At 44.3% G+C, this 25,092-nt stretch overlaps 1 protein-coding gene across 1 annotated transcript; it reads right to left on the reverse strand.

The window, feature by feature from the left end:
- Positions 1-745: 745 nt before the first annotated feature.
- STOML3 (stomatin like 3) lies at positions 746-12,178 on the reverse strand. Its single transcript, XM_011235405.3, has 8 exons — positions 11,927-12,178; positions 11,092-11,134; positions 9,655-9,782; positions 9,502-9,574; positions 6,775-6,857; positions 5,146-5,349; positions 3,331-3,465; positions 746-1,600 (listed from the first exon to the last, which is right to left on the reverse strand). Exons 1-8 carry the CDS (start codon positions 12,176-12,178, stop codon positions 1,376-1,378), a joined length of 1,143 nt encoding a protein of 380 aa, XP_011233707.2. The 3' UTR covers positions 746-1,375.
- Positions 12,179-25,092: the final 12,914 nt, after the last annotated feature.

Here is a 25,092-nt window from a genome sequence, read left to right on the forward strand (position 1 = left end):
AGCATATGGAGGGATTGAGCAAAGCTGGGCGTGTGGGGGGGAATGTGAGGGTGGGGGTTATATAGGAAGTACGTGTGCAGCGTGAAAAGGAGCGTGACATGGGTGGGGCGTGTGTGCACATGTGTGTGCATGCCCTCACGGTCCTGGACACAGTGAAGAATGATAGTGGCCCCTGCACTTTCAGAACCTGAAAGGCAAATAGGGAATGGGAGGGCTCTATCCCCGCCCCCTCCCATCTGCCCCAAGTAAACCTCCACGATGTTTAAGAGCAAGGACTTTGGAGTCAGACCTAGTTTTAAATCCTAACCCAAAACTAGCTGCAGGGTCTTGGGCAAGTTTTTCAACATCTTGACATCGCTTTATCCTCTGCAAAATAAAGACACTTCTTGGCATCCATAAAGGGCTGAGCACAGGGTTAACACAGAGCAGACATTCAATAAGTGGTAACAAAAGATCCTAGCCCTTTGCTCAAAATAGAACTGAAGAGAAAATTGTACCATGGCAACAAAAAAAATCTCTGACAAAGCAATTTTTAAAATACATCACATCTATATTCTAGTCTATGGCTTCTTTATTTTGAACAGTTCAGGGTTTTTTTGGAGGGGGTGAATTGCGTTTACAAACAATTCTTGACCACTGGTAGCTCTTAGGACTAATAACGGGGTGAAAGCATGAAGTCCACAGGATGATGTTCCCCAGTGATTCCAACCAACAGAACCTGTTAGAAGCATCATTCTCACCTGTAAGCGCTGTGCCCTGTCCCAGCTGCTGACAAAGGTGCCGGGGAGGCTGAGCACTGGCCACCCCTCCAGGCAGGGGGGCGGGGCAGCAAGAAAGCTGGGTGCTGTCTGCCCTGGGGATTGGTGATGAGTTTGCAGCCTGCAGCCTGGGTGCCTCTTTGGCCTTTCAATTAAAATCAATGAGAATTTCACATGGGGGTGGGGGGTTGTTGCAATTATTGGAGATTTAGTATATAGTTACTTGGGAATTATAAAAAGCAAATATCTAGTATAAATAGAAGGCCTATGTTACTTTATAAATTATCTAGAAAGCTTCTTAAAACCAATCAAAAATAATGCTGAAATCTTAGTCATGGTCACCCAAAGATTTCCTCCCCCTACTGCAAGAAAGTTCCTGCCTTAAGTCAGGAACACCTGCTAACCGACTAATAAGCATAAAGCAAAGTCGTGTATGCTCTTGAATAATAAAAATAGTACACAGCCCTCTTTTTTTTTTTTTTTTTTTTTTTTTTTGGAGCCTCTATGGCATTTCCCTGCTAATACTATTCTAGCTGCAATTCTCAGCACTTCTAACTGCTGGGTTCTGAGAAAGAGACATAGCTCCCCAAGCAATGGCTGACGGCAGCAGGAGGACCTCAGGCTCTGTTCTGAACCTTGCCGTGGTTATTGTAGCTGACACCACCAATGCCCTCCAGGATATTCATGGGCAGAGGAAACACGATGGTGGAATTCTTCTCCGTGGCCACGGTGGTTAGCGTTTGCAGGTAACGCAGCTGCAGGGCTATGGGGGACTCGGCCAGCACCATGGAGGCTGACTTCAGAGACTTGGAAGCATTCATTTCTCCTTCTGCTGCAAGGACCTAAAACGGCAGAAATAAAAGAGCTCAGAAAGAAAAGTTTACAACCGTGACTAGGGCTTTCTTTATCTGGCTGTGTCCCAATGCCTGTCTGCCAGCCCCCACTTTGCCGCACCGGTTTGCATGAGTTACTGCTTCGGGAGGGTGAGAATTTCACATGCTAATGTGATTAGGGGAATTTGAGGAGGTTGCAGGAAGCAGAGGAGATACTTTGCAAATTATGAGTCCCTAGATTTCCGTTGCAAACAAAATAAAAGCACCATCTTTAACCGAAACAAATCCTGGGCGTTTCCCCCGAGTAAGGCTGGTGATCACCCGGGAGACGCCCCATCCCCTGCGTTAGCTTTCAGAGAAGTTTGACATTCAAGGCCTCCGCCTGGCTTCTCTCTGTTGTTCTTACTTATCCTAGGAAATGTTTTCCTTTTGTTCTGTTACCAGTTTAGCCTCATTCTTACTATGTAAGGACCGTTCGAAGTGCTCTCTGCTCTAGATTGCCAGCAGTGCAGTGTGAGAACACCCATGGGAAGGTTCTCTTAAGTGCTGGCTCGCCTTCAACTTCTCTCCTGCCCAGGACAGGTTGGCAACTCAGTTGCCCCAGCCGTGGGTGAGCCGTGCTCACTGCCTCTATGCCAAAGCGCCCTCCACGTTCACTGCCGAGAAGCTGCTGGAGCTTCTCAGATAAACCAGAGATGGGGAAGGAAGGAGGGCAGAGGAAAACGCATTGGTTCTCGAGGAAGATTCTGAGGAGGGTACACGAAAGGCTTCTCATCCTTGTTGGTTTCTGATACTCCAGGAAACCCATCCCCGCAGACGTGAAGGCTGCAGGTACAACAGACTCCAGAGCATTCGAGCCGAGCCACGGTGTGCTTACAGTTTGTAACTCTCACCTGGACTGGGTTTAATCACCACCACCACTCACTTTCAATCCAGCACGCTTACCACACTTAACAGTAATGCTCAAAAGACAGGCACCGGGTCGGGTACCTCCGGATCTCCAGCTTTGAGAAGGTGACCTCGCCATTGCCATGAACCCTGAGCCACGTATAGGCTTGTGGGATCAATGCGTCGTACACCTGAAACTAATCTAGCACTGTCTGTCCGATAATTCTTTTTTTAAAAAAAAGCAGAATTACTAGCTTTATAAAAATGCAGATTCCTGAGCCATGGGAGACTCGGCTTCACTGAGGGTGGGGTGAGGTGAGGGGAGGTTGAGTGTTTGCTGTGTTGAGTTCTCTCTGGGGGACTGAAATGCAGCCAGACCTGGGACCCACCTTGCTAAGCCACAGAGCATGGGGCTGAGCACCCCCGTCCCAAGACCTGCTGCCCAGCTTACTCGAGGTACATTAAGGTGCCCCATTACCTTTTAATTCAGGAGAAAATTCTCAGTAAAAACTGTGAAAAAGAAACCCTTCCCTTGGGGCGCCTGGGTAGCGCAGTCATTAAGTGTCTGCCTTCGGCTCAGGGCGTGATCCCGGCGTTACGGGATGAGTCCCACATCAGGCTCTTCCGCTATGAGCCTGCTTCTTCCTCTCCCACTCCCCTGCTGTGTTCCCTCTCTCACTGGCTGTTTCTCTCTGTCAAATAAATAAAATCTTAAAAAAAAAAAAAAAAAGAAAAAGAAACCCTTCCCTTATCAAAATCACTGAGAAGGTCTGATCTTCCATTCCAGGTCTATCCTTATGTGCGCCAAAGCTAGGCATCTTGCCCTCCAGTGTGGACGGAATAGCCCTTACCCTGGCCCTGGCTTCCCGGGTGGCCTCGGCCTCCGCTGCCATGGACCGCTGTAGCTGCACCGGGATCCGGACATCTTTGATCTCCACTCGGGCCACCCGGATCCCCCAGAGCTCGGTGGCATCATCAAGTAAGGTCTGTTTCCAAATCAAAAGAAAAGGCATTGGTCAGAAGACAGGGGATGTAAGTTTCTGATGTGCTTTCTATCTGCAAGATAAATTCTTCTTTTTCTCCTTTTGTATTCACAGCATTTGCAGTGAGACAAGTGGGGAAAGGAAAAGGAGTTCTTACTGATCACTCCCAGGAATTGAAGGGAATCCCGGGAAGCATTCAGAAGCAGAACCTGACAGATCTTTCAGGAGGTATCCGAATTCACCCCCAAACTATTCCTAATGAAGCATATGCCAGCCATCTAGAGTTGGACAAATACCCCACATTTTTTTGTCACTGACATCAAGCTGGCAGCAAAGCAGGGGCTTCTCGGACATTCCTGGATTTTGTCCTGGCTCTGCCATTTGCAGCTGTGAATCACTGGGCCAGTGCCTTAACCTCTCTGATTCTTTGTTTTCTCACCTATAAAAGGTTTCCTTTCAGGATTTTCATGAGGCTTGGAGATAATACACATAAGAGATATACCAATGTCTCACAATAACTCAATCAACATTATTGAGTGCTTTTTGAGATACTCTGTGCCTTGCTCTGTTTAACCCCTGCCCTGTGGCCAGTTTTAAACAGGTAGCCAGGCATTTTTTTTTTTTTTTTTTTTTTTTTAGAGCACAGCAGCCTAAAATCAAAGATATGCTTGCCCTTTGTAAAAACTTAAGGCCATTGAGGATGTCATGCTGGTCATCCTGCAGAGGGAGGGGTGAAAGAGAATGCCTTGAGAAAGAGTGAGTGAGATCAGACGGGTAGTTCCCTCCAAGGCCAGGGGCAGAGATCTGCTACCAAATGGCAAGCGATCTCTTGCCTTTCCACGATTTCTGTAGAAGTGTGGGAGAACGTGAGACGTCCCAAGGAGCCCATGACCGGACTGCGGTAGGGGAAACATCTGAGTCGTCAAACTCTTGGGGCTCTTACCAATGATATGGAGAGTTACATAGAACCGACACTGTCTCATAAAGCCTTAGGGTCTTTGTGGCACCTCGGGCACTGGAAGAGATGCCAAGGAGCAAAGCTGAATTTCCCTCCTAACGCGCAGAAGGGAGGCTCAGAATCGAAAGATAATTGATATAGGACCACAAGGAAATGTAATCGTGCATAAATGGGGGTGTGCGAGCAGTGAGATGCTGCCTGCAACATCCCCATTGATATGCTAATTATTATTGTTATCAATCTAATTACTGCTGTCAGTAGCACCCTGTCAACTTTTCCGGGGATGGCAGGCCTGAGATGTTGCAGCTGAATCCTGCCCTAACAGCTCACTGAAATGCAGAAATACACGGGCTGTCTGAGAAATGATGGCCCTTCTTCTGGAGTAACCTCGATTAAAAAAAACGCCAACCTTTTCAGGAAAGACTGACGTGTACAATGCTAGCTTGTATTTTGAATTCCGAAGAAAATGGATAAGGTGTGCAATTCCTACAGCTCCCCTTCTCCTGCTCAGATATTTAACCTACACCTTGTGATTGTAAAGGAATAAAACCACAAACTGAGGCCTGGTGTTTACAGCAGCTCTGTGTGTGTGTGTGTGTGTGTGTGTGTGTGTGTGCACGCGCATGCATGTGAAAGGGGTTCTGTGAACCACTGACATCCGATCATCACTGATCATTAAAATAAATGAACTAAAGACAGAGGCTATTCGTTCTAAGCATCATTACCTGGATGCTGTGGGCGATCTCTTCTCGGCCAGCCAAAATTTGGGACAGGGTCTGCGTCCCTAAGACGTTTCTTAGAGTCGTCTGAGCCAGCAGAAACGTGGCTTGGTGGACATCGTTGACATTGGCCACCGCTGACACAGCACTGTAGATTCTGTAATAGACGACTCCGTCCACCTGAGTGGTCACGGAGTCCCTGGTGAGGATCTGGAGAGCACGGACAGGGAGAACCGCACGTTTATTACGACTGTCGCAGTGACCGACACTAACAGCCCGCTCCCCAGGAGGATGGCGTTAATGACAGCTCATGCCAGCATCACCCACACTCTGCCCCAGCTGGAGTATAGCGTCATCCTAGTTGGTGACAAAGTCCCTACCCATGCGGAGTCTGTACGCGTCCCTGTAACTTCATCTTAGGGAAGCCTCGCACCCCATGGGCCAGGGCTCTTGATTTGCCATGGGGAGCGTAAGCACTTCTATTTTAAATTGTGGCAAGTAGAGACTTTGTGGAATTCGACCTTCTACACAGAGATGGAACCCTTGTTTCCCTGATACCTGAAATGTTCTTGGTTTTCAGTTTTTATCAGATTTGATGAACAGCGGTGCTTCTTAGAAAGCATAGCCGTCACCAGAGACCGTGCTCGGGATTCACAGAAGGAGAAATCTATTTGCGTTTACAGGGGCTCTGCACTGATCATTCTGTATAACGTGGCAAGGCGCTTTGCGGCCAGAGAGAGCTCTCTGGCAGGACCGCAGGAGAAGACCCTACAACTCCCTTCTCCCATCCGGAACGGTGGGCTCTGGAGCCAGAAAAGGCCCAGGATAGGTCGCTAAGCAAATCTCTTAAGATGCAGGCTGAGTCCTACAGTAAGGACTCTGGACTTCCTACCAGTGACATTGCGACGTGACTGTGAAGTCTTGACTGAGTTTCCTGGACCAGAGAGAAGAAAATTAACATCGACTCCTAATCCTTTCATCACCTCTGCCCTCCCACATGGCAGGCCCTACTCACATTTTCTTTCCTCTTTCTGAATCGTTTTAGTTCTTAGTAACTCTGTTTCTCTTCTCTGTGGCCCTGTTACTGGCCTTGGATATTTATTTACAGTACTTTAAGAATGGAAAAGAATTATTTGAAATCCAAATGCAGGTGGGCTCTGTGCTCTTTCCTTACACCCACCCACTGTGTTGCATCCAATCACACATTAAAAAAAGTAAATGACAGAGATTTTACTAAAAAATCTTCTGGAAAGGTGACAGCGAGGATAGTATCCTAACCAAACCCTGCCCACCACCAAATTAAATTCAGCTCCTTTATACAACGACTCATCTGACTGACTCTTCCAAGCATCTTGGCTGCTGGTCTCCACCCCCAGCTTCTCTGCCAACCGCTTCTTTACTCTCTCTTCTCTGGAACTTTCCCTTCCGAGTCATTCCAAGTCTTACAGTAAGCCAGCCCTTGCCCTTGGCTTTATTCTCAATGGGAAAAGCAAAGCCCAGCGGTTTTAGGACCCACCTAGGGCTCCTCACGCAGGTCCCTTACAGTTTGAAAACACACTGTAAAACAGCAACTGTCCGTGGAGCGGGGAAGATAACAAGTTTTATTTCTAAAGACGTATCTTTAACCGGCATTACCTCTTGTGGAGGAATGTTGCAAGTAACAGTTCGAAGATCAACTTTGACAAACACATCTATGCAGGGCAGGACCAGGATCAAACCTAAGAGAGAGAAAATACGGCTTAAAATTTTACCCTGTTGAAATGAACCGCAACAAATTGTCTCCTAACTACAGGATACATTATTTTCATGGGACTACAAGTGCTTCTCAGACAATCTTCAATACGTACATCTCTAGCTTTGGGGGAAATTAGTTCCTACTCCTAGTCAACGACTAAAGAAAAGTGGTTCCCTAGAATAAAATCTTGTGGTAAAGAGCTAAAGATCCTTGACATTTAACTTTTAGATTTTATTTTTAAACCACTCAACCTACTTCTATCCAAGTGTTGGATTTGACATTAATTTAAAAGGATATTTTGGAAATTGGTGTCCTTAATAAATAAAGTAAATAAATAAATAAATCCATACAAAAGATTTAAGTAATAGATTTTTTAGCTTAAATATCAATGCTTGTCAACCTTCTCATTCATCTTGACTAGTACTGAAGAAATAGTAGAATTAAAATCTTCTCAAGATTTCAGAGTGCCTGCATTTGCTGTTTCTCCAGAGCTACGTTCTAGTTTAAATATAATGGCATCCCCCAATTATAAACACTTTTACTTCTCTTTGAGCTGTGAAGTAGTTGGGTTTGCGGCTGGGTCGGGGAAGGATGGGGATGAGAAAACTCAGTCGACGTCCCCACGGGTCTATAACATTAGCCTGATGAGTGTCCTCTGCGGCAAGGGTTACCGCGGATTAGAACCACAAGGCATGTCAGCAAGATGTGGACACCAATCCATCTCCATTGACCAAAAAGATTTTGTGCTGTTGCTTTTGTTTTCAAAGAAGAAAGAGGTTTGTAGGTCGCATACCTTGCAAAGGGCTGGTAGCATCAACAGAAAACACTGCTAAGGCGCTTTCTTTCTTTTGGTCTCTGAACTCTCCTGAGACTTGTCGTGAGGACTGCTGCCTAACTTACTTCCTTACTTGGTGCCAGGTCACTGGTTGAGTTTATGGTGCCTCAAACTGGAAGGTTAAGTCCTAGCCCTTGCACTTAGCCAGCCTGTGACCTGGGAACACTCACGTAACTTTCCTAAGCTTCAGTTCCTTAATCTCTGGAAGATCATAGTGAAGATTAAGCATGATCCAACACGATTATGAAATAAAGGACTAAACACAGTACCAGGTATATATTACGTGCTCAAGACGTGACACCACTTATTATTAATACTGTCATTATTAAAGAATAATTTACAATTTACAAAAGTGGAGAGGTTTTCCATTAGCAATTTGGCTTGTTTCCCTCTAGCTCTTATGGCTTTCTGAGGTAACTCATTAGCCCCAGAGACATGTATGACGAGAGTAGGTATCCCGGGACATTTAGTGGTGAAATCTTCTGGGAAAATTCATTTAAAAGAGAAACACTTTTCTCTAGAGCCCTCCAAGTTATGGCTAGTCCACTGCTCTCAAATCTAGTTTTACTCTAATTTATAAGCTTGGCCCCACCAGAAGCAAGATGACCAGGAAGGGGTCAACCTTAGTCTGTTATATCTCAGTTGGGATGAGTCTAACACTTCTATTTGGACGAACTCTTAAGAACATCCATAATAAGTCATTATTGCCTTCTTTCCCTTAGGCCCTCTATGAAATTAGTCAAGTAGGATTACACTACTTAAAACGACCAAGCCTCTTTAACAAGCTTCTGCTTTTGAAATTTCCCCTATCTTTTTCATGTAATAGATATCTGAATGCCTACCATAGTGCATGGCCAAGTGCAGAGCACATGTGGTACCACAGTGATTAAGAAAGCTCTTGCCCCTCAGAGAGCTTATAGTCCGGTTGGAGAGAGAATGTGTTTACTCAAATACATCATAATAGGGGACAGAAAACAAATGTTATTAAAGAAACATTGCAAATAACCACTCTTTCTCATGTATCTTGTGAGATGTTATTTTTGATGGCCTCTCCTTTCAAAATATTAGAATTTATCAGATGAAATTTGTCGTGCTTGAGAATCAAAAACAAGTATTAGCAATTTTATATAGTTCAGCTACATATACATCAAGAGAAATTATGAGAATTAAATCAATACCTAACTTCTAGAATTTTAGTATCTAACAGTCTCCACCCCCCAAAATCCCATCCCCTTATAACATGAAGAATTTGGAACAGTTTTCATTCTAAGGTAGAGAAACGATGGAAAGAAACACAGTTGACTAAAGGAGTTATGGGATGTCTTCCATCTCTCCATTTCCATTAATCTACTCGTCAGGAGAAGATATTACCTTTTACTTTTCCATTAGCTCTTTTCAAAGAGCGAGAATCAAAAACCAGCTCCCAAAATACTCTCCCTGAGTAACTTAATTATCTACCTTGACCATTTACACCCACCCTTCATCCTTCTGTCATTCTTTTAGTGGTTTTGGTAGTTAAGTGACGCCCAGCCAATGTAACAAGGCCATGCTTTGCTCCCTTCACTGGATCTCTCAGAGAGAATGGATTTCCAGCCTCTCCAACTAGTGGTCTAGTGGTCACTCCTGTTCACTTGCATAACAGAACATCTTTCTTTCCATTGTACAGACAGGCAAGGGCTCCAGCTTCCTGTGACTTTGCTTCTCAAGAGAGGCTGCCGGGGAAAATTTGAGTGGCAACAGTTAAATGTTAGGTGCCCATGATCCTCGTCAGGGGACAGCCACAGTGTCCTACCTGGCCCTCTGGCTTTGTCAGCTTGGATGCGTCCCAGTCGGAATACAACAGCACGTTCATATTCCTTAATGATCTAAGAGATTAAGGGAGAGCATTTAGTCCTAATGGTTCATCAGTTCATGGAGAGAGCCCAATTTATTTCCCAGGTGTTACCTTCAAGCACATCCATATAGAGATGGGGAAGGTAATGATCATCAGCAACAAAGAAAGAGAAAACAGGATCCAGCCACATACACCGAGCCGTTTACTGCTGATGCCTAAGAAATGAGGAGGAAGCAAGCCTGTAACTTACATGGTTCTTAGAAAAGCCATTCAGCCACATGAGTAAGGCTACTACCCAGAGCGCTGGCCATGCCTGGTGTCACTGAGGAGGAGATCGAAACCCATGCACACCTGCAAATGAAGTAAACACATGCCACACAAACATACACACACACACACACACACACACACACACACACACGCTGTTCATTCAGGGTTTGAGATAGAAATTGACCTGTCCCTTCCAAGAACAGTTTCATAGCAATCAATAATAATAAGTACCATTATATTAAGTAGGGATGACATGGTTTAAGATCCTCGAAACACATAAAACACTGTTACCCAGTATGTAATTCATGGATTACCTTCATCAGAATCATTAGGGTACCATTTTAAAAGACAAATTCCTGGGCTCCCAGGATTCTCCAGGTTGAAATTGAAGACAACCTCTGAGGTAGACAGGTAGGTACTATTATCCCCAAAGGCAGACAGGATGGCAAGAAAAACGTTTTTGAAGAGCCTGTGAGTTTCCATGAGAGCTCTCTAGGTGTGAGTTTCCATGAGAGCTCTCTAGGTGTGAGTTTCCATGAGAGCTCTCTAGGTGTGAGTTTCTATGAGAGCTCTCTTACCTACCAATGCTGTGGCCTTAGGTAAGCCACTCAGTTTTTCTGAGCCTCCACTTCTTCCTTTGTAGGATGGGGATAGAAGTCAACTAACTTGAAGGATTTGATGAGGACTAAATGAGATATTTTTATATGGCACTTGGCCCATACATTAATATCTACATTAGTAAATATATATTACTACCTTTATTCCCATTTTACAGGTATTGCAGGGACTTGTCAGTCCTTGAAAAGGAATTTCAAGGAATTTTTTTACATTGGATGTCCTTTTATTAATCACACATTATGATAACAGAGGCATTTTGGCTTTAAGAATATTGCCCTGCAATGCTAAATTCTATTTCAATCTCCTAAAACTTTGTAGCTTTAATCATTTCAATTACACAATTTCTCATGTCTTAGTACTCTAGTTTGTAGATCACACAAGTCTGGCTGACCCTTTTATTCTTATTTTATTCTTTAAATCACTATTTCAATTTATTTTTAATCCTCATTCCTTCTTGTTCTCCTCCCTTTGACAACCACCTCCATCCTTACCCCGTAATTCCTCCAACTGATTCCTAGTCTCCACACAAGCACCCAAATTAACTATATGTCCTAGATATCTTCACCCAGATTATTCCACAAACACCTTATGCTATCTCTAGCCCCATTAATGCCTAACCATCCATGTGCCTATTTCCCCATGCACGGCACCAGTACTCACCATGTACTTTCTCAATTAGTGCAGTCCCACAGATGGGAAATATCTACATTTTAGATACATATTCAGTATTAAAAGCTTTTTGTGCAAATGTCCTTTAATAGGCTCTAAATACACATAAAGATATACCCAGTAGCAATAAGCACTTGCTTGTATACCCAAAGTTTACACTTTGAAAATACCACCTTCCAAAGCCTTGGACCCTAGTGAGGTAGATTGGACTATCATTATACAGGATAAAAAGACATTTTGGGCATCCTAATAGAATCTTTGTTGCATTTTGCTTATTAGGGCTTTTTTATTACTAGGAATAAATAATATATACATTCTCATTGTATATAAACATTCTCCTCGTAAAAAACAAAAAATTCAAAGCAATACAGATAAAACTGAAGTCCCCCCGACCATGCTCTCCTTAGTCCATTTTTATCTAGAGAAGTCCCATAGTTATTGATTTGGTGTAATTCATGATAGACCCCTTTCTATGTATTTACATAATACGTCTATCTTTAGAGAACACTTGGCTTAGATCTGCAGATTTGGTGAGCTATGACACCTCACTAACACTTCTATTTTTTAGTTTTATTTATTTATTTTTAAGATTTTTTTATTTATTTGAGAAAGTGCGAGAGAGCACAAGTAGGGGGAGCAGCAGAGGCAGAGGGAGAGGCGGACTCTCCACTGAGCAGGGAACCCGACTCAGGACTCCATCTCAGGACCCTGGGATCCTGACCGGAGCCGAAGGCAGACGCTTCACCCACTGAGCCCCCCAGGCGCCCCAACACTTCTACTTTAAAAAAAACCTGAGCCTGTCTTAGAGATCTTTCCATGTCAGTACATGCAGCTCCACTTCCTTCTTGTCGGACACAGCTCCATATGGAAGTTGCGTCTCAGTTATGGAGCCATTGGACATTAAGGTCACTTGCAGCTTTGTCTCCACTAACAAGGCTGCAGTCGTGGTGCTTGTGCACGCCACTCTGGGACCAGCTGTACTTTCCCGGAATCTGGGTGAAGGAGTTGAGAAGGCAGCACAGTTCTGGCTACCGGGGGCGCAATCGACAATTACGATTGCAAATGACACTGCGATCATTGGTATTCAGGGGCCTTGAGGTGTACCGGGGCTGTGACTTTAGCAGTGCAGCCCACACAGGCCGCTGGGACTCCAGCAAGCTCCCAGGTACACCTCAGGCCCCGAGCGAGCACTAGACGTTTCCAGAGCAGCTACAGCCTGAACACCAAGCTGCAGAGGCAAGCGTCTGCGCAGAGGAGATCCCCCTGACCCGTGGGGGTTCCTCCGGAGCCCCGTCAAGTCCTTGCATTGCATCACGACCTTTGAGTGAGGGGCTATTAGGTGCTAATGGAGCTGAGAGAGACAGGAGATGAGGGCGTGATTCATCTCCCAAGGTTTGCCCGTGACCATCAGAATCACCCAGGCCGCTGCTGCTTCCGCCGGGAGAATTGAGAACGGTGGAGCCTGGGGGTGTCATTAGCTGCCGTCAAAGTGGGGCTGGGACCACAGTTGCCAGCTTCCCTGCAGGGCCCAGCCTCCAGCCTTGTGAGCCCGCTGCACAGGCTTCGAGCAGAGAGAATCCTTCAGCCTCCCCTCATGGGGAGCCCAGGAAGCGGTGTGGGGAAGCAGACCCCAGGATCCCCATTCTGACGGAAAAGATATGCAGGGAAAGTGTGACAAAGGCTCTTTAGAAACCACCCAACCTGGGGGTGCCTGGGTGGCTCAGTCATTAAATGTCTGCCTTTGGCCCAGGGACTGATCCCAGGGTCCTGGGATCGAGCCCTGGATTTGGCTCCGTGCTCCACTGGGAAGCTTGCTTCTCCCTCTCCCTCTCCCCATGCTTATGTTCCCTCTCTTGCTGGCTGTCTCTCTCTCTGTCAAATAAATAAATAAATAAAATCTTTAAAAAAGAAAGAAAGAAAGAAAGAAAGAAAGAAAGAAAGAAAGAAGAAAGAAAGAAAAAGAAGAAGAAAGAAAGAAAGAAAGAAAGAAAGAAAGAAAGAAAGAAAAAGAGAAAGAAAGAAAGAAAGAAAAAAAGAAACCTCCCATCCTGCCCCTCCTTCAGCCTCCACAAGGTGGCTGCCACAGCCTTCCCTTGAGGCCAAGAGGATGGTGGATGGCAAGGGCCCCATGGAAACTCTCGATCAACCCGCCAAGCCCTTAGCACCCCCAAGCATCTCCTGCTTGCTCCAGATCCACGGATGTGTATTTTCTGTGAGTAATTATCACAATACCGTAGGGCCATCAGCCTATGCGTACTTCCCAGCGGGGAGCTGGATTTTGCCACCCCCAACAGGTTCCTCCCGATTTCTCATTCATCCATTTGACAGCATTTTGCCAGTTCTATACCAGGCACTGTGCTAGGGCTGAGGCTACAGAGGAGATAAGATGGGAACTTCCCAACAAGGGTCACGTCTAGCAGGAGAAAGACAGTAGGCATGGGTGTAGTAATAGGGTCCTGTCTCTGCTGTGCTGTCTTCTAGGAAAAAATAAGTGGGGATTCCCTCCCCTATGTGGCTGGGAGAAGGAACAGCAGAATGTCTACTCAACGCATTTCCTTCAGTCTGGAAAGAGAAGGGCAGAGCCATAGCGCACAGAACCCGAGGCCCTGCACTGCTGACGCTGGAGAGAAGGACCCCGGGACTCCAGTTGGAAGGACTTCAGGGACAACGAAGGCCAGGCCTTCATTCTGCAGCCAGAAAATCTGGTTAGTGTTGTCATCAGCATCTTAATCTCTTTAAGTAAGGTGGGACCCACGAGTTCCACAAACTGACAGACGTTTGAGTCTGCCGTTAACGACTTAGGCCGTGAGGCAAGACCGAGCTTTGCTGGTAGAGGCTTGCCTCTGGGGCTTTGTTCCCAGCACTTAGCTACAGCCTATGGCACCGGAGGAAACCTAAATGCCCTTTAGGACTCGGGTAAACACTTAAAGCAAGCCTGGTGACTTGCGTGAGGCCAGGAAGTACAGGAGATTATTCCAAATCACTAAGCCCACATATATGGCACTAGTGGTAGAAACGAATTTTAGTAAATAAAACAGGCTAAGTGACTTGGCTGCTTATTTCGTACTTTGGCTTGGTCCATAGTATTTAAATATGAGACCAATACCACATACAATCCTTGCCCCCAGATCTGTGTTACTGTAAAATAGCTATTTCTTGTCTAAGCAGAAATAGCTGTTGCGGTATTGTGACATTTTTCAAAACACCGAAACAGAATGATGTATAGAACTACAATGAGATCATAACACACGGCTTCCAGAATGGCAAACATTAAAGACGGACAATATCACATTTTAGCGAGGTTGTGGAGCAACCCGAGCCATCCTGTATGAGGAACTATTTGAAAGTATTTACTAAAGCTAGACACACACTTACTCCGTGAGGCCGTATTCGCTTCTAAGCAATCCCTGAGAGAAATGAGTGGCGATCACAGTGAAAAACGCATTCAAGAATGGTCCTTGTGATTTTACTTAGAAAATTCCAGAAATGAAGAGCCACCCAAATCCGTCAACAGGAAAATGAATAGATAAAGGTGTGGTGTACTCATCCAAAGGAGTACTACACAGAAAGAAAAAAGACAAGGCTACCGCCGCATGCAAAATGCGGATGAACCCTGTTAACAAAATACCAGGCGAAAAAGCCAAGAGTGCATGCTTTGGATCTGTGTGTAAGGATACATACTGTGTGATAGCAACTTATTTTCTACCATTCCACTCAAGAGCAAGCAAAACTAATCTATTATGTTTGAAGTCAGTGTCGTAGCTGTGTCTAGTTAGTGGGGTTGTTGGCGGTTGTGTATAATCGGGGAAGAGAGGCGGAAGCCTTCCAGGGTGCTGTGTATTTCCCTTATCTTGATCAGGGTGGTGATTACACAGACTAACGTGTATCGGGGCTGTGGAAATAAGCAAAGACTGACCAAATGAGAACAGCAAATGCTCTTTGTTCAGAACTTGCCATATGGCAGAAGAGTCAGCCTCTGTCACTTGTGTTTTGGCAAAGACTCAAAGGCAGGTGGAGGAGTAGAGAGCTCTGTGATGTGGAAAGGGGAGGGCTTCGGATGTGTCTGACTGGGGAAGCTGTAGGGGGGCTAACTGGAGGGGGGGCCATCCCGTGTGATTGGTTTGGCTGTGTATTTGGCTTTCTTTGGTTGGTCCTAAGTTGAAAGCAGGGACAGGAAATAGAGAAGCTGTGTTATTTGTCAAGTCCTGGCCTTTAGGGACCAATAGTTACAAAAGTTGTTGTTTAGCTTCCTGAATTGTCACTAGAGATGACAATCTGGCTTCTTGTAAGACTGACTTATAGCAGGCTGGCTTCCTGGGCTGCTTACTGTAGATAGAGGGGTTGTTCTGGGGAGCAGCCTGCCCAAAGTCCCCAGTTGAGTTCTGTTTTTATATATGGTCCAACCATTATCTGTTTGTATATTCAGTCTCTCGAGAGAAACACTTAAGACTTGTGCACATGTTTGTACGTATCTCATACCTCAATAAAAAATTCAAATAAAGACCAGAGGATATAAGGTCAGGCTGGTATTGATAATGGAAAACTCACGGTTTGCTCTGCATTCTCAGAGAAAAGACAGAGAGAACAGAAAACCTTCAGCAAAGCCAGACTGTGGACAGGTGGAAACAATGCCCAGCCTGGATGAGAAGCGATGGCCCTAAGTCGTTTGCCATACATTCCAACTGAGATGTCTTCCCTTGAAACCTAGATGACATCCCCCCGGTCACTTACCCTACTTACGTCTTAGTTTCCTCCTCTGTTAACTCAATAATAACTAGTCGTGAGGATTAAGTAAATCATACATAAAGGGTATTAGCCATATCAGGAGGCCCTCTAACCAACGAAGGCACTGCCTAGCATTGTCCTAGAGGTGTATTTTGGTCAAGACAGTCCTAACATTTCCCTCAGACTGACTAAACACTAAATAGATTCTTCCAGATTCTCAGACCCTGATCTCCCTTTCCTTAGAGCATTTTCTTTAGAACACTTATTGTAAGTTCTTTCTCTGCCCCTTCAAGATGTAAAGCTTTTTAAAAGCCTCTTGCGAGGAGCATTTTGTCAAGGACCTGGGAGCCATTTTTGAAATGTGACCGTCAAAAAAGGTAGCACTCCCAGCTTTTGTGGGACGGGGGAGCCTGACTTCAGTGGGCACCTTGCTTCAAGTTGTAAATATACCACCTGTCAGAAAGATATGAGAAGGGTATTAGTAAACACAGATGGCCTCTGACCACCTCCTAAGGCCATCCAGTACTTTCCAAGTGCTCACTCCAAGCCTTGAAAACCCTCTACCCCTTTGTTCCAGCACTTTGGTTCAGACTGAGGTCTGGCCTCCCTCCTCTGTTGCAAGAGTCCTCACTAAAGTCTTCAATTTCAGTACAACTTTTACTTTGACCATTTACATTGTATTTTTTTTTTAATTTGGATTCTTTTACGAGATAGGAATCCAAGTATCCTTGGTGGATATTCTGGTCCCTCCAGATGATGGAGCCTCTATATGGGCAAGAACTACATTTTCAAGGAGAATAAAGCCCTGCCCTTGAACGTGTCTACCTCCTTCAAGTAATAGAGCCCCTGACTGAAAGTTCTTGCAGGTGACTTTTAGAATCTTAAAGACACACAGAGAAAGAGAAATCAAAGCTAGATGCTGATCTTACCATTATGACTCCTACGACTACAAAATCTCATAATCCTAAGAGTTCTCTCAATGTCATAATTGCATCCCAACTCGAGAAGGATGACCTGTGCTTGAGAGTGACGAGAACTTTACAACACATGTATACGGAGTTCCTTTTTACCATTTGATCTTTTGTAGAAATATTGACGATAAATTTTGAAATAGGATATTCAAGTGTTCAAAAAAGTATAAAAGTAAATGCTTTTAATACCTTATGTTCCTCCTTCCCCTTAAGAATGGAAGCACTGCCAACCCAATTAAAGTCCTGCGTCTTGACCTCCCCACAGACCCAGCTTGCCCTGCGGCTTCCTTGGGAGGAATTCCAATGAGGCTTCACCCCTTTAGTCAACTGCAGCAGCAACCTCCAAGCACGCCCTAGGAGAGCAAGCTTGACACACGGGCTCTTAGCAAGTCTGTAACTCAGTTTTTGGGGCGGCAGGGCTTTGGTCTCTCACCTCCGGGTCTAGCTGCCTAAGCCACATGCTAACAGCACATACACACCCCCACCAGTAGAGAAAGCACCCTGTCCTCTCACATCTCTGTGCCTTTGCACAGGCCTTCGTGTTCCCCAGCCCCCCATTCCTATCCCACATTCTCCTCTCCCTCACCTAGCCATACAGCTCAGCTCACGCGTCCCCTTCTTTTCTAGGAAGATTCTCCTCTCTCAGTCCCCACCTCTGGGGGCTCCTCTTCTAAGTTTCTAATAGACCCTCTATCATGGCTTTTCACAGGACGCTGAAATTTTCAGTGAACGTGGGTGTCTCCCCTGTAGATCTGATGCTTTGAGAGCAGGCATTTTATTTTGATGTGTCCATCTCCTGGTACAAGGTAGATTCTAGACTCCGTCACTGACTGAATGCAGTGAATGGCGCACCAAATGCATTGAATTGTCAAGACGGATGCTCAGCCACGTAATATGGTTATTGATCTGTTTGAAGTATCTCGTCTGGAAGTAATGATCCAGCAGAAGAGACTGTTTGCTCTCAAGAGACTCAATTAAACTGGGAACCATATGTCCTCGCATTTTCTCCTTCATGCTACTTTTCACTGTACCCCTGTGCCATTATGAGAAGAAAATAGAGAAAAAGTTTTCCTTGTGAAGGAGTCCAGAACATGCCACCCCAAAATGTTGCACGTTAGCACCTGAATTATTCTGAACCGAAGACACACAAGGCCCAAAAGCCTCGAGAAGAGGGTTTTACTTCCCCCCTAACTGCCTCTAAGAATTTAGATACAGGGCCTGGTCCAGGAAGAGACGAGCCCCAGAGATAATTACAAAGAATGGGGTGAATTAGGGGAAGATGAGCAGAAATGGTTGGTTTAAATTCCTCTGAATTTAAACAGGGTCCCACTGTTTCTGCCTGGTATGTTTGTTTACCAAACATTTGCTCTTCTCATCTTCCTGGGAATCATCTTCCTCTTTTTTGAAGCCCCAGACCACTGTCCCATTATTCTTTTTTTTTTTTTTAAGATTTTTTTAATTTATTTATTTGACAGATAGAGACAGCCAGCGAGAGAGGGAACACAAGCAGGGGGAGTGGGAGAGGAAGAAGCAGGCTCACAGCAGAGGAGCCTGATGTGGGGCTCGATCCCACAACGCCGGGATCACGCCCTGAGCCGAGGCAGACACCCAACCGCTGTGCCACCCAGGCGCCCCAACTGTCCCATTATTCTTAGCTCAGGATGGCACATAAGCCTCCATTGTCTGACTGTCTTAGAGACTCTCCTGTCTGTCAAGGTTCACGTACATACAAAGTTAAATTCGTTTTTCCCTTGTTCATCTTCCTTATGTCCATGTAATTAGTAGACCAGCTAAAGAATCTAACAGTGTAGAGAAAAGATTTTTCTTCCCCTGTGCCTGTATCATGCTTGTCCCTCCTCAACCACCCTTTTCTGTATGAAATAACAGCGTTCCCAATAGCCACAACAAACACTTGTCCTTAAGGTGTTTGTCCAAACAGTCTCATGGTAGTGTTATTTATGACAGTGGTAAATAAAAAACACTCTGAAAGTACAATGGGGAGATCATTAAGCAAACCAGGACACACCTACCCAACGTCATATCACGCATATGTGTTTTTTAATTGATGAAAACCCAGAAATTACGATGGTATGATGTTAAGAGAAAAAAGCAGGAGAATGCAAAATTCTGTGGACAATACCATCCTAGTGAGCACGAAACACAGGCAAAGAAAAAAATATTGAAAGAAATTGACCAAAATATTAAGAGTGGTTAATGCTGAGGGGTGAAAGTATGGTTTACACTGAAGGGGTCAGAATAAGTATTCTCAAAAAAGTGTGTCATTTTGACAGGTGACTATTGGGAGCTGAAATCAAGACCCAGGGGGCCTAAGAGAAATTTTTGCTCCCCCCTTATCTACCTAGAAGAATTTAAATTGGAGTTTTTTCCCCAAGAATGAGAGTTCTTACCAGAGCTGAATTTCATCTAGGTGACCCGTCCATATGGCCGAGCAAACATCTAGTTACCGAACACCTGTTCTTCTTACTGCCCCATGAGTTGCCCTCTTCCCCTTTGAACCTCAGACCCCCAGCGCATTCCTTAGCTCAAGATGGGATATATGCCTCATTTTACCTCTCTGTCTTTAGAACCTCTTATGTATGTGGGGTTCCTGTTTGTACAAAGTTAAATTTGATTATTTCCTATTAATCAGTCTCATGTCAACTTAATTCTGAGGCCAGCCAGAAGACTCTTTCAAGGGTAAAGGGAAATTTTTCCTCCCCAACAATACTGTTCTAAGTTTTCTTAATTTTTGAGAACTTTATAATATTAAAAGGGAATTTTAGGGGCACCTGGGTGGCTCAGTCATTAAGCGTCTGTCTTCGGCTCAGGGCATGATTGAGCCCCACATCAGGCTCTTCTGCTATGAGCCTGCTTCTTCCTCTCCCACTCCCCCTGCTTGTGTTCCCTCTCTCGCTGGCTGTGTCTCTCTCTGTCAAATAAATAATAAAATCTTAAAAAAAAAAAAAGGGAATTTTAAAATAAAAAATCAATCACACCAAGCCCAAAAATAAAAAAGTCCTTTGTATTTCTAGAGCAGGAAAGACTGGAGGCTTCCCAGGGGAAAAATAAAAGGTGTATAGAATGAAAACAATCTCCTTCCCTGCGCCTGGGATGTAGTGTTAAAAGTTCTTCCCTCTTTGTAATCACTCCCTCCTGTGGAGGTATGGTCAGTAAAGTACAGTCTCAGCAACCTTCTGGTTCTTTCTCCAGAGAACCAAGGATTTCAAGTGTCAAACAGAATCGAAAGAGAAACCCTCCTGGTAAAAACTGTCTTTTCATCACCTAGAAATTATCCTCCCTCCTGCCTAGTTCTCTGAAATGTGCACACAGCTGGCATCAAGGGACATTTTCCAGGGAAAACACAGAATTGCTAAAAAGAAATACTGTGCCACTCAAAGTATGTTCTCAGCCCGGCAATGTCACCAGCTTGCAACTTATGTGGATGAAAAATCCTGAGTCCATCCCAGGACGAGAGTAGCAGGCCTTCCAGGGATGAGAACCCAAAGTCTGTGTTTTATAAAACTCCTAGGGAAGATTTTGTTTGTTTGTTTGTTCGTTTTGCATATTCACATTGAGAAGAAATTCTAAGATTTAGATGAATTAAGATTCCAATTCACTTCCCTTTAACTCTTCAAGAAAAAAAAGGGGGGGGAAAGGAGTGCAAGAGAAGTCAAAGGGTAATGAGTAGTGTTGTCCTACTCATTTACATGAGTAAATGTTTAACAAGGGAGGGGAGCCCTAATTTATTGCATTCTATAGATCTGATCTACCCTTGTGATGTCACTGAACTTGGAGTTGGGAAGAGAGGCACGTGAGCGGTTTCCAAAAGCCAGCAGCACTGGGCTGCAGAAGGCTCCAGCTGGAGATGTTAAAAAGGACCCAGTTATTCCTTTAATTCTCTCAACATCTGTAGGTGGAAACTTCTGCACAGCTTGCAGCAGTAGATACTGTTGTCTTGTTAATGTATTCAAGACGGAGGAAGGCCAGGGCAAGCTCATCCCACAAATCTCTAGAGAATGACTGATCCTGTATCTCTCAGACATTGCCCAAACCACATGATATCAGAAGTTGTAACATAAGTTCCATTTCTGTTTGTACCGTGGTAGTGCAGGATTTTTCCCATTATATTAAAAAGTCAAAACCAAGTAATTCCAGGGACAGTTCATCGCATTGATAAAAGTTCTAGTCAGGCCATTTACCCAGCTGACGTCTTCACTTTTAAATGGAGGCTAAAATGTCTCCCAAAACTTCTTGTTTAGAAAATGTTCAAAATCATTAGCCATCAGAGAAACTCAAATCAAAACCACACTAAGATACCACCTTACGCCAGTTAGAATGGCAAAAATTGACAAGGCAGGAAACCACAATTTTTGGAGAGGATGTGGAGAAAGGGGATCCCTCTTACACTGTTGGTGGGAATGCAAGTTGGTACAGTCACTCTGGAAAACAGTGTGGAGGTCCCTTAAAAAGTTAAAAATTGAGCTACCCTATGATCCAGCCATTGCACGACTGGGTATTTACCCCAAAGATACAGACATATTGAAGAGAAGGGCCATATGCACCCCAATGTTCATAGCAGCATTGTCCACAATAGCCACATCGCGGAAGGAACCGAGATGCCCTTCAACAGATGACTGGATTAAGAAGCTGTGGTCCATATATACAATGGAATATTACTCAGCTATCAGAAAGAACGAATTCTCAACATTTGCTGCAACATGGACGGCACTGGAGGAGATAATGCTAAGTGAAATAAGTCAAGCAGAGAAAGACAATTATCATGATTTCTCTCATCTGTGGAACATAAGAACTAGGAAGATCGGTAGGGGAAGAAAGGGATAAAGAAGGGGGGGTAATCAGAAAGGGGAATGAAGCATGAGAGACTATGGACTCTAGGAAACGAACTGAGGGTTTCAGAGGGGAGCGGGGGGGGAATGGGATAGACTGGTGATGGGTAGTAAGGAGGGCACATGTTGCACGGTGCACTGGGTGTTATACGCAACTAATGAATCATCGAACTTTACATCGGAAACCAGGGATGTACTGTATGGTGACTTAACATAATATAATAAAAAGACATTAAAATAAAAAAAAAGAAAGATAATGGAGGGTACTTTGGAGAGACCTCCCACTTAGACTTCTAAGGGATATTTGCTGCTTCCCACATATTAGTTTAGGCAAATATCTCTAAATGTATGGTTTTTCTTTCACAAACTGATAGCCGAGTGTGTGTTCTATTTCTGTGACAACGTCTTTGGCAATATAAACTATAGGGCATACGGGTTAACCCCGCCCCCCACATACCCATGCATATACACATATCATCATCATCATCATCGCTTTCTGGAATTCAACAAGTTTTAAAACTCTCCAAGACTCAGTTTTCTCCTTCATAAAATGAGATTATATGAGAATCTACCTCAGAATTATTGTAGGATTTAAAAACATAATGCAAGCAAAATGCTTCATAATCCAGACATGCCATTCAAGGTAGTAGTTAGTACTTATGGGCTAAGTTTTATTTTCTTCAGCTTTTCTCCAGGTATCAAACATGATGCAAGTCAAATCAACTTTGCTTTTTAATCATAACATCATCAGATGATATTTGAAAATGGATACATTGCAGCCTGTTCAACAGGTCTTTGCTATGTAATGCAAAAAAAAAAAAAAAGAAGAAGAAGAAGAAAGAAAGAAAGAAAGAAAAAGAATGTAAAGATAAATACAAATTCGAACACTGAAGAAAAGAGCAAGTTACAGACTGCTGTTCAAGAAGCAAATAAAGCCACAAAGAGCAATGAATCCAAAATCCTGGGCTCTAACTGAATCCAAGGCAATCCCAATATGTATTAATCCCCCTCGTGGCTACTTTGTAACTCTCAGAAATGCCACAATGCTTGCTTCCCTTAATATACATAAAACATACTTAGGCAGAAAAGAGGAACTTACCCACTAAATTCTCTTTATCCTGCTTCTCAGGGGAATTCGCCCCAGGATCCATCTCATTATTGAGAAGCTTTTACACTTGGCCAATATTCATGGGTTTGGAGCCAGGCGTGGGCTCCAGATGCTTAGGAGAGGGGAAGAGGAGAGAGACAGAATGAGCAAGTGAGAGAAGTTCCTCGCCTTTCCTTCCGTGAGCACCCTAAGGAGCAGTCTCCCTGGTGAAGGAAGCCCGTTAACATAAACAAAAGGCTTTCTTTCGTAAGTTCAGACTGCCTTTGTTCCTAGAGAAAGTTCAAAAGAACATGACCTTCTGATGGTATCGCTTCCTGTAAAATATCTCTAGATAATTCCCTACACCATTTAAATTTTATAACACACTTTTATGCACCTTGTGTGATTTGTTCACCACAATGAACTGTTGATACACAGGGCAAGTATAGCTATCCTTCTAGTGCAGATGACAAGATTTCATTCAATTCTATCTCCACACTGTGGTGAGTGATCTTTTAAAACTTGAATCTGATCATGTCGCCATCCTGCTTAAAATAACCCAGTGACCTCCAATCATTAGCATGGCAAAGACTAAAATCCTAAGTGTCCCAAAAGACCCTGCTAGTCTGTCCCTCTCTCCCTTTCTACCTCCAGTGAGGTAACCCCCTCATTCACTTAGCAATAGCCCCATTGGCCTTCTATGAATACCACTAAGGCTATCTGGGTCCTCTGTGCCACAGGGCCTTTGCACATGTTGCCATAGGCATAATTATTTGGTTAACCTTTGTTTCTTCCTCTAGAAAAGGGGTTAGCTAACTACCGCCTGCTAGCCAAACTTGGTCTGCCACCTATCTTTGTAAATGAAGTGTCCCTGGAACGCAGCCACATCCATTTGTTTCTGTGTTCTCTGTGGTCACTTCTGTACCACACCTGCATAGTCGAATATTTGCTATAGAGACCATGCAGCCTGCCAGGCCTAAAATATTTTCTATCTATCCCTTTACAGAAAACGTTCTCTGACCCCTGACCTACATGACAACTTCCATAAGGAATGTGACTAGTTGTGCTATTTTTCGCCATGGCACCTGCAGCATTAGAATGATGAAGGCAGGGGCACCTGGGTGGCTCAGTCATTAAGCATCTGCCTTCGGCTCAGGGCGTGATCCCGACGTTCTGGGATGGAGCCCCACATCAGGCTCCTCCACTGGAAGCCTGCTTCTTCCTCTCCCACTCCCCCTGCTTGCGTTTCCTCTCTCGCTGGCTGTCTCTGTCAAATAAATAAAATCTTAAAAAAAAAAAAAAAGAATGACGCAGGCACATCACTGAGGATACTTGAGGAATGAATGAATGAATAAGTAATTTGTCAAAGATAACAGCTCAAAAGTGGCAACGCTCTTTCTCGAATCCAGATCTCCAGGCTCCCATCCCAGGAGTCCTTCTTTCATCACACTACTTCTAGTCAAGGATAATTTTGCTCTTACTCCACTATGGAAAGAACCAATATTCTACTTGAATGATGGTCATCTTTCTCCTATCATTATTCCAAATAGTTTTTTGTTTTCCTTTGTGTGAAAGCAACTCAGCACAAAGCCAACTTGGATCTTTCCCGGGTCCTCCTGCCTTTGCCAGTCTTCCTTCCCCCAACCATCTAGTCACTTTTTTTCTCAGCAACTTCATCTTTAAGAACCTCCCAGATTGTGGGTTACTCTTGCCAACTATTTGATACTCTTGTGTTCTCTACAAACTCAAATTACAGTAATAACCAAGGCTGTCAACCACGGTTTGTAATTGTAAGAATTAATATGGAATATTAGAACTTTGGGAAAGGAGGCTGGGGACCAGAAACTCAGATTAAAGCAGACGCATGTGCGTGCACAAATCCAGGGACTGTCTGCTTTAGAATAGTTCCCTCCGCATTGTCCTCATACATCCTTGCTTATGGCTCGATGTGGAAACCATGCCAGGGGCATAGTGGGGAAGAAAGCAGGTCCTGGGATCACACTGCCTGCATATGCAGAAGTCCTGGCTCTACTATGAACCGACTTATTTAATTCTTCATGTTCTGTTTTCTCATCTGTGAAATGGGCATGATAACTGTCTACCAGGGTTGTTTGTGTGAGCAATATATGAAATGTTACATCTAAAATACTCAGAATCGTGACTGGCATTAGTAAATGGTAACCGTGATTACCATGAATGAGAGCTGAGCCGTGCTTCAAAGGACTCAGCGATCTTCTTTTTTTTTTTAAAGATTTTATTTATTTATTTGAAGAGAGAGAGAGACAACCAGCGAGAGAGGGAATACAAGCAGGGGGAGTGGGAGAGAAGAAGCAGACTCCTAGCAGAGGAGCCCGATGTGGGG

The sequence above is a fragment of the Ailuropoda melanoleuca genome, chromosome 7 (genome assembly GCF_002007445.2).
Source record: "Ailuropoda melanoleuca isolate Jingjing chromosome 7, ASM200744v2, whole genome shotgun sequence".
Classification (NCBI taxonomy): domain Eukaryota; kingdom Metazoa; phylum Chordata; class Mammalia; order Carnivora; family Ursidae; genus Ailuropoda; species Ailuropoda melanoleuca.